The 8,948-nt window shown below is 41.6% G+C and overlaps 1 protein-coding gene across 5 annotated transcripts in view; it reads left to right on the top strand.

The window, feature by feature from the left end:
• Efcab11 (EF-hand calcium binding domain 11) overlaps positions 1-8,948 on the top strand; it is a 188,291-nt gene that overhangs the window by 172,565 nt on the left and 6,778 nt on the right. The window contains exon 6 of one of the 5 annotated variants that reach the window (XR_778716.2): positions 473-638. The exons of 2 other annotated variants lie outside the window; for them this stretch is intronic. Coding sequence is in view for 2 of the 3 variants with exons in the window: in XM_033766757.1 (XP_033622648.1) it covers positions 7,137-7,311 (175 nt within the window). In the remaining variant the exon portion in view is untranslated. Of the gene's footprint in view, positions 1-472; positions 740-7,136; positions 7,599-8,948 lie in introns of those variants that run through there. 2 more of the 5 variants (XM_033766757.1, XM_010616291.2) reach the window with 2 other exon arrangements.

Here is an 8,948-nt window from a genome sequence, read left to right as displayed (position 1 = left end):
TTTTTTTTTTTTTTTTTTTTTTTTTAAGAAAGCTGAAAATGGCTAACAGGAGTTGAGTTGCATTTAAAATTTTTCTGTACACAAAGATATTATTAATGTAACAGATCTACCTTGGAGCCATCAAAACTTAGAGCTAAATCTAATCTTTAGCAGTCATCTAGCCCAACCATTAAACTTGACAAATGAGGAGCTAGAAATTCATAAGAGCTAAGAGACTTGCCCAAGGTCACAGAGCCCAGCTGCAGCTTGGCTGAGACAGAAGGTCCCTCTGCGGCAGTTTCTGCCACACTCAGAATAGGCCTGTAATAGTTACACAGATACAGCATGGGAAAGAATGTATGATCTAGTGACCCAAAAGTTCAAGAAACAGAGTTTTTATGGCTAGTTCAAAGGTGCTTACATTGACTTTTACTCCCTATCCTTAAAGCTGTCTAATCTGTGCTGCTTTCTGACATTGTAATTTCTCTTCCAGAGTCTCAAACTGAGAAACAAGATCACTTCCCGTTTATTGGCAGCTCTGCTGAAATACTTAATAGAGGAGAAATATCAGACTATTTGCTGGAAATGAGACTATGGGCTATATGTTGATTGCATTTAGCCACATGTCCACAAGTGGTCGATAATTAGGCACACTGAAGGTACATTTTTCCTCCTTTTAAAACATGTCTAGATTTAAAGAAGATTCTTCATTCTTAAAACTTGGCAGATAGGAAAAAGGGAGTCATTTTTTATGCTTAATCACTTTTACCAGCTATGATTGCATTTTACATCCATTTCCCCCTTTTTCTTGAACTGGAGAATCTATTCTGTCACTCTCTAGGGAAAAAAACCATATTGGTCTATTTTGCACATCAAGACTCACAGTGAAAGTACCATGAACAGAAAGTTTTGATGAATGTTGTAAGCAAGTTACTTCTTTAGAATACAGAACTGAGGAGAATAAGCCAATTCTTGGAGTGGCATCTAAGGAGCAACCTAAATTGTTTTAGTGTTTCTTTCAAAATGGAATCATTTCCTAGCATTACAGAAGGTCCCCCTTTTCTCTGGTTTCACTTTCCTTGGTTTTAGTTACCCCTGTCAACCTCAGTCCAAATATATTAAATGCAAATTCTAGGAATAAATAATTCATCAGATTTAAATTACATGCCATTCTAAGAGCATGCCATCTCGCTCTGTCCTGCAGGGTACAGGAGTCAGTCCTTGGTCCAACATATCCACACTGTATTTACCAGTTTCCCAGGAGCCCCTTCTAGGCAGTAGCCTTCCTAGTTATCAGATCTAGTTTTGTGGTATTGTAGGGCTTGTGTTCAAGTAACCTTTATTTTACTTAATAGCCCCCAAATATGAGAATAATGATACATGCAATTTTATTAGAGTATATTGTTTTAATAGTCCAATTTTATTATGAGTTGTATTATTAATCTCTTGCAGTATCTCACTTACAGATTAAACTTTATCTTGGGTATGCATGTATAGGAAAAAGCAGTATATAGAGGATTCAGTACTATCCATGGTTTCAGGCATCCACTGAATGGAACGTAACCCCTAAGGACAAGAGGGGACTACTATATATCTGTTGAATGTCTACTGTCTCCCAAATCCCAGATACTGCAAGAAATAATTTGAGCCAGGATACCTGGTGTGGTAGGATGCTAGGATGCCTTTACTTACAAGTAGCAGGAAATCCATTTCAAACTGCCTTAAATAACACAGGGAATTTATTGGGTCAGTGACTACAGGTCTTGACATAGGACAGGCTTCAGGCGTGCTTTGATTAGACTACCGCTCACTCAGCTATCCTGACTCTTTCCCTCCATGTGTATAGCTCCTTTTCTAGCTGATAATTAATGCTTCAAAGCATGTGTACAAATTACTGGATCAATGCCCCAGTAGATGATACAATTCTTGAAGCGGTTACACCTTCAGGGGTTCGAAAAAGCTATTGCGAGACCAGACCTCACCTTTGCATCCTAGGTGCCCATATTGAGAGAATTTTTTTTTCTTAACTTACAACCAAATCCCTAGGCTTCATTATGTTAGGATCAACTCTTTACCAATCAGTAGTCACCTGGGAGGAATATAATGCCATCTACTAACTGACATAAGCCAGTCGATTCTGGAACCAGTCATTGTGGTAAAGAGGGTCAGTTCGCAGCGACTGAATTAGGTCAGTCAGATCCCCTTTCTAGAACTTGAGGGGGGAATCCATCCTGTCCAAGTCACACAGCTGTTGCATAGCACAGAGTGGGTGAGTGGGCGGCTGGGACTGTAACCGATAGTGTCTACTGTACCCTTAGTCTGGAGGGTGAGCCTAGTGCTAATGAGACCAAAATTTTGCCTGGCTAATGTCATTCTTTATTCTTGGCTTGGTCTGGACAGCCTCTGTCATTGACAGTTCATGCTAATCAGATAAGTCTACCACCTGCCAGCTCTAAGCCGTCTTTCTACATCTAAAAAGATCTGATAAGGATCTTAAATTCAGGAATACATTGCCCTCACACTGAAGGAACACTTATAGTCTAATAATACCTTACAGTTGACAGACTAAATATTATTAAATAAGACACATACATTAGACAGTAAAAGAAGACTGCTGCTATGTTTTTTCTGGTTAACTCTAGTGTTTCAACTGCCTGGAAGTTCAGACTTCAGCACTCTTCTCAAAGGCAATATTTAATCTGCTCTAAAAAGCATTTTGCAAGTAGCTGAACACTTACCTGTTTCAAGTAGTGAGATTCCTTTGACCTGAATGGTGATCTGATGTGACATGCTGTCAATGGTAGTACTTTCAATGCTCTGTGCAAAATTCATCTTTCAAAATAAACTTTCCACTGTGTCTCAACCTGCATTCTTTCTAGAAGCAGGGTTTGCAATGAGGACTTATGTATAGGTTGTTGTGAAATGGAGAATGAAGGAAGATCAACACCGAGAATCTGTTATCAAGTTCATTACTGCTGTGAGCAACTTCAACGCCATTCTACCAGGGTCTCCAGTGAACCGAAAAGAATAGCCTCAGACTTGTCTGCCTGGGGGGATTAGAGAGAATAGTTGTCCACGGAATCCTGTTGCCTCATTGGTCTAGGGTTGCCCTATGGGGCCTCAAGTCCCTCTTTCTCCATACTTCCTGGTCATGGTATGTGTGTATCTGTGTGTGTGTGTCCACACTTGCATGTGCACACTCATGCCTGACCCAGGCGTCAAAATGGTCCCAGGCCAACAGCGAAAGATGTTTGATGCAGGGTGCAGATGAGGTGAGGCACTCCCAGTAATAGTTGGAGATAAAGATGTGTTCAGAGAGTGTGAGATGGGCACAAAGGGCGTCTACCACACAACAAAGGGAATGCTTCTGCCAGTGTCGTGGAGGAGCCCAGAAAAGACCAGAAATCATCCGCATATCTCTTTAATCTTTCCTGTGTGTCTGAGTAGCTTTCTTAACATGTGTCTTTAAAAAGGTAAAATTAATAAACACATTACCAACTGAATTGCTGTAGAGCCCTGTAGGACTCTCATCAACAAAGAGGCAAGCTCGCCAGCGGGGAGAAGCAGCAGGTTCCTCAGAAGAGAAGGCTGCATGAGAGGGAGGCTGTCATTATTGCATCTTCAATTGGCGGGTCCTCTCCTCCCCAGCAGGGGCTCCTTGCTTGCAGGATAATTTTTACTCTCCTGTTCAGTCAATATGACAGCTTTGTCCCTAATATAATGGCAGTGTTGACTTTAGTTTAAATTATTCCATATACAACCAAAGAGATTCTCCCTTTTCCCCAGTCCAAAAATTCCATTAAAAAAAAAAACTTTAAGGGAGGGCAGAGGTAAGGGGAAAAAATGAGAATCAAGACTTGCCATGTAAAGGTACATGATCCCAACAATGAATGTAACTGTACTGTATCCCTAAATGTACCAATAAACTCAATAAAAAAAAAAAAAAAAAAAACTTTTCTCATTTAAATCTTTGCCTCCACATTAAATTTTTTATTCGTGTTTCAGGTAAATCAAATATAGTGTCAACTTTCAAAACCCTGTGTGACTATCCTGGTGACTCAAAATAATTACCGTCTGTCAGAGTGTTTGCTGGGAACACAGATATGTCAGAGGCTGGCCCTGTTATCCCCACAGGAGCTTGGCTCTCCAGTGGGGTCTTCTCTGGGTTCTACTTGAAACCTTAGTGGTCAAACAGAGTATTAGGGCAATTCTGTGCATGATCCATCCAAGAAATGTGCATGCCTCAGCTGACCGGAAAATCACTTTTAAAAAAAAAAATCTTTAAAGCAACTGTTTTAGTGAGTGTAGATTTAGCTGGACTATCCCCAAGGAGTCCTTCAAATGATGGTTCCTCTAGGGTAGAAGTTTTCAACAAGGGATTTTCGTTCGCCATCCCAGGGTGGGGATCACTTTCCAATTTCTGGAGACATTCTTGGCTGTGACAACTGAGAGTAGGGGGTGGGAGAGGACTCTACTGACATCTAGTGGGTGGAGACCAGGGATGCTGCTCATATCCTACTGAGCACGCACAGCCCCCAGCTGCTGGGACTGAGCATCGTTTGGTCCAAAACATCAGTGTTTCTGAGGTTGAGAAACTCTTCTCTTTAGCTGTTGAGGGTTTATACTTTGTGAAATAAGACCACTTGCTTGGGGGATTCAGACTGAAAAGAAATGCTTAATATTAAAGACTACTTTAAAACCAAATTACCTGTAACTCTGCCAGTTTCTGCCTGAATGAATGTTGATGTTTGTAAGACTGCAATTATGACGTAGATACCAGCCTGTACCCTTGTTTCCACTTACAAATGTCACTTTCACAGTCTTTATATCACTTTGATAGAGAATATTCCATTGTTCCAATGCACAAAAATCTATACACCATTCCCTTTTTATTTCTTTCCTTCGTGTTTTAAAAAGCAATTTGGGTAAAAACCATAGTTCAGTCTCAAATCTGTGTTTGGAGACCTGGCCAAGGGTTACTCTCAAATGATTTTACAACAGAAACTCATTTTCAAGGAAGAAATACTTTCTGAACATTTTAGAAATTGTTCCAATGGAAATATTTGTCTACATGGAACGGTTACTACTTTGCAGAAGCACTCACTATTTACATATTTATTTAAACCCGCACTTTCCCCCAGAATATAGTAGAACAGTACTAAACGGTGTACCTCCATGAGAGCTCACGGCACAAAAATCCTGCTCCAACGTGGTCAGATCTTGTAGCTTCTTGGCTGGGAAGCACCTGGTCTGAGTGGTCAAAGCCCACTCACCACCACCAAAATAAAAGAACAATCTTGCTGAACAAAATCAGGCTGCTGAAGATGGAGGCTGGGAAGGAAGGGAGAGAGGCAGAGGGGATGGAAAAAGGAATTAAGATGTATTATGTACATGTACCAACTCTCTACGATGAATCTAATCATCATAAACAGCAGACATGCAACAATAGAAATAATTTTTTAAAACAAGGATGCAGAAGGAAAAACCCTAATGAAAGTAACTACAACTACTTTTTAATACAACAAACCAGAAAATATTTGTATTTTAATGTATGTATTTGAAACCTGTTAGAATTCAGCTGAGTGGACTATCTAGTCCTGCCTGGAATTCTCAGTGTACCTCATTTCAGCTGAGGTCTTCCTGGACTTCAAAGTCCAAGTAGTACTGCCTGGAATCCTGGCTCTATTTCCCGAGGGATAAAAGGCATTTACCAAGATTCTTGGAAATTTCAAGTGGGCTCCTGGTTTGAGCGCTCACTTCTGTGAGCTGATCCAGTTCATGGGTCATCTGACCATTCTGTTTTGCTTTTCCTGCTCTCCACCATGCCTGCCGGGAGCACTCATCCCCTAACCCAGTCATCAGCCCCTGCTGACTCCACCCAGACACCCCAGAGTCACCATCTCTCTGTAGCATTTGTCCATCACACCTTTTGGGTAAAGATTGGTGGAAAAGTTATAATAAGCAACACAAACAACTTCACACACCTAACAAGTATAGCATTAATCCGAGGGCTTTGGATCACTGTGCCACTGCATGGCCATTCTTGTTCAGCATCGCACCTTGCTTCTCATCTCTTTCCTTTTTGAAGACCCCCAATTGTTCATACTAAGTCACGCAGAGAAGGTCAGCTCTCTGGACTCTCTCGGTCCAAAATCAATTTCAAGTCTCTCTTTTGCACCTCAGATACAAACAAACCAAGCTAGGCACTGTGGTGCTACTTGGGAGGCTGAGGCAGGAGGATCACAAGTTCGAGGTCAGCTAAGCAACTTAGCAAGATCCTGTCTCAAATAATAAAAAGGGCTGAGCATGTAGCTCACTGGGAGAGAGCCCCTGGATTCGATCCCTAGTACCACACACACGCACACACACTTGCATGCACACCTTTCATTGAACTAGACCTCCTTTTAGAAAGCATTTTTTATTGTGAATAGCAGTTTATCTCCTCTCATACATCTGAATAAGCTTTCATTCCTTTCAGAAACCATTTCTGTAGCCCGAGCCGAATACACGTCTGCATCTATCTCCTTGTGTCTAGTCAAGGATCAGCTACTTAACTGGATGAAGTGTTTGGTCCTCAACTACAGAACAAGCTAGACTCATGCAAATCCAGTGTTCAGCTTCTGTTCAGTTTCCTGCTTTTTAGCTCTAAACTCTTCAACCTGATGTTCAAAGGGTTCCTTCCTCCTGTTGCCCACTTCTGCAGACTCGTTTTCCCAAGCCCGCCTCTCTCGTACCTGCTAAATGTGGTCGAGGATGGAGACCAGAACTGACTTTACTCACGGGCTCCAGAGTGGTGGCCCTGATGCGGCTCCCTCTGTGTTTTATCTCTCTGGTTCTTGTTTAGATGCCACAGACAGTGATGATGCAGTCTCTTTCTTTAATCCTCAGTAGTTGGGGGAAGTACATTTTTCCCTAAAAGTGTCAACTGTTTGCCTGGGTTAACATCCATAAGTTCAGTCATTTAACACAATCCCATTGCCTGTGATGGGCTGAGAGGCTCATTTCTCACTGGGATGAGGGCTGGTGGGATATTTCAGTGTTGAATATGCTCTGGGGGCACCGAAACAACACATTCTGGTTTCAGAACTGAGGTTGAATGCTGTAAACAGCAACATGATGCTCCTTCCTCTTTGCCTAATGACTTGTCCTCTCATCAGCACATCACCAGCTCTACCCACCAGCCACAGCCGTTCTTCCCTCATGCAGCGATTTGAGTGTGGGTGCTGTGAAGCCTTCCTGCTTCAGAATAATTCTGTCTGTAATGAAGCACTGTATATTTTAGCCTTTAACCTTATAACCCAGAAATGTGAATTTCCTCTTCGTTCGCATTGAGATGATCAGATCTCCTCAGAGATGTGACTTAAAGTTGGAAGGGATGAAATACTTCACCATACTCCATTCTGCATATACACAGAGCAACCCTCCATTCGTCATGTGGCGAGACTGCCCCTCACACGTGAGTGGACTCCACCTGTTACCATGACGTCTTGTGACAGGAAGCTTTGGCAAAGACAGCAGGAAAGATTAGAAGTCAATGCGATGACAAGAAAGGTTTACGGAGAAGAACACAGAAAGGGATTCCCTTCTGTACAAACATCCATTATCTCCATAAGTGAATGAAAATGTACACAAAGATATCATCAGAAATAAGTGTATTCTAAACATTACTTTTCTAAGTTATTCACTTTGCTCACCCTTAGAGATTTATAGTTCAACCATACCCATTCAGAGTGGAAAGAACAAAGGCCATTTATCTAGTCCTATTCCTTGGGAAGAAATACTTAGGCAATATTAAGAATCTTCAATTATCTAATTTTATAAAAGATGATTTATATTCTATAGTCAGTAACATGTGATACTGATTATTTTTAATCCCTTAGAAGAGATCTGACATTATGCTTTTGGTGCTGTATAGCATGAAATCGTCATGTATATTTCACCAAAAGAAGGAACAAGAATAATGGCCTCTGCAGTCTGCAATCGTTTTATACTAACACACTGCAATGTGGTTTTGCCCTGGGGCAGAGAAGTAGAGATTTTTCTCTACTTCAAAAGAATGAAAAATTATCATCACTCTATCCAGAACCATTATAGACTTCAGAGACTTTGGCATGAAATATTCAGAAAGTTTATTTTAGAGTTCAATATTTTAAAAGCCTGCTTTAAAACTATTACGGTGATTAGTGGCTCTCTTGCTTGGGCCAGTTTTGCTTTAAAAGGACTTGTGTCCTGCTTGATAGCATTTGTTGAATTTTCACCCACAGTAGCCGTGTGGAAAGCATGTTGTACATTGTTTTAGGAGGCTCCCCCCCAAGATGAATTAGGTCCTCTGCTCATCAGTTATCCTTTCAAACACTCTTTAATGAACGCTGCTTTTACTAGTAATGGTTCTGATGCACTTATGCTAGCTTATGCTAGGATTTTGTGCTGACCCGTTACCTTAACCCTGTGGGTTGGGCGCCACTGTTTGCTACCTGTTCAGAGGTCCGTGTCTCAGTGATTCTAAAGACACACAAGGAACAGCCACACTGAGGCCACCCCATCACCACCATCACGACCACCAACAATAACAACAACCAGCTCGCGGCCCACGTCTTCACCACTCTTCCCAGGAGTCAGGAAAGCTTGAAAACTTCCAGGGTTGGAGTTAGTAGTGTGGGGACAGCAGCAAAAATCCCTCTCTCTGCAGTGTCCCAGCCCTGGGTCGAGAGCTTAACTACCCTGGTTTGGGTTCAGCTCTGCTGCCTAATAGCAGCCTGACTCTGAGAAAACCGTGAGGTTCCTGAAGGCTTGGTGTCTCTTTCTGTAAAATGCACCCATGCACTCTGTTTTTGTCCTTGTTTGTTCCCACAGTGGTTTCATTATCTGCTATTTATCTCACATTTCCATTGTGCAATGCATGTATGTTCTTGTAGATTACAAAAAGGACAACTAGAAAAACAGTCGCTCCTCCTTTTTTCATATAATCT

The sequence above is a fragment of the Fukomys damarensis genome, unplaced genomic scaffold (assembly GCF_012274545.1).
Source record: "Fukomys damarensis isolate Sample0158 unplaced genomic scaffold, DMR_v1.0_HiC HiC_scaffold_21, whole genome shotgun sequence".
In the NCBI taxonomy this organism is placed as follows: domain Eukaryota; kingdom Metazoa; phylum Chordata; class Mammalia; order Rodentia; family Bathyergidae; genus Fukomys; species Fukomys damarensis.
Note: the sequence above shows the minus strand (reverse complement) of the source record. Positions and strands in the feature narration are given on the sequence as shown.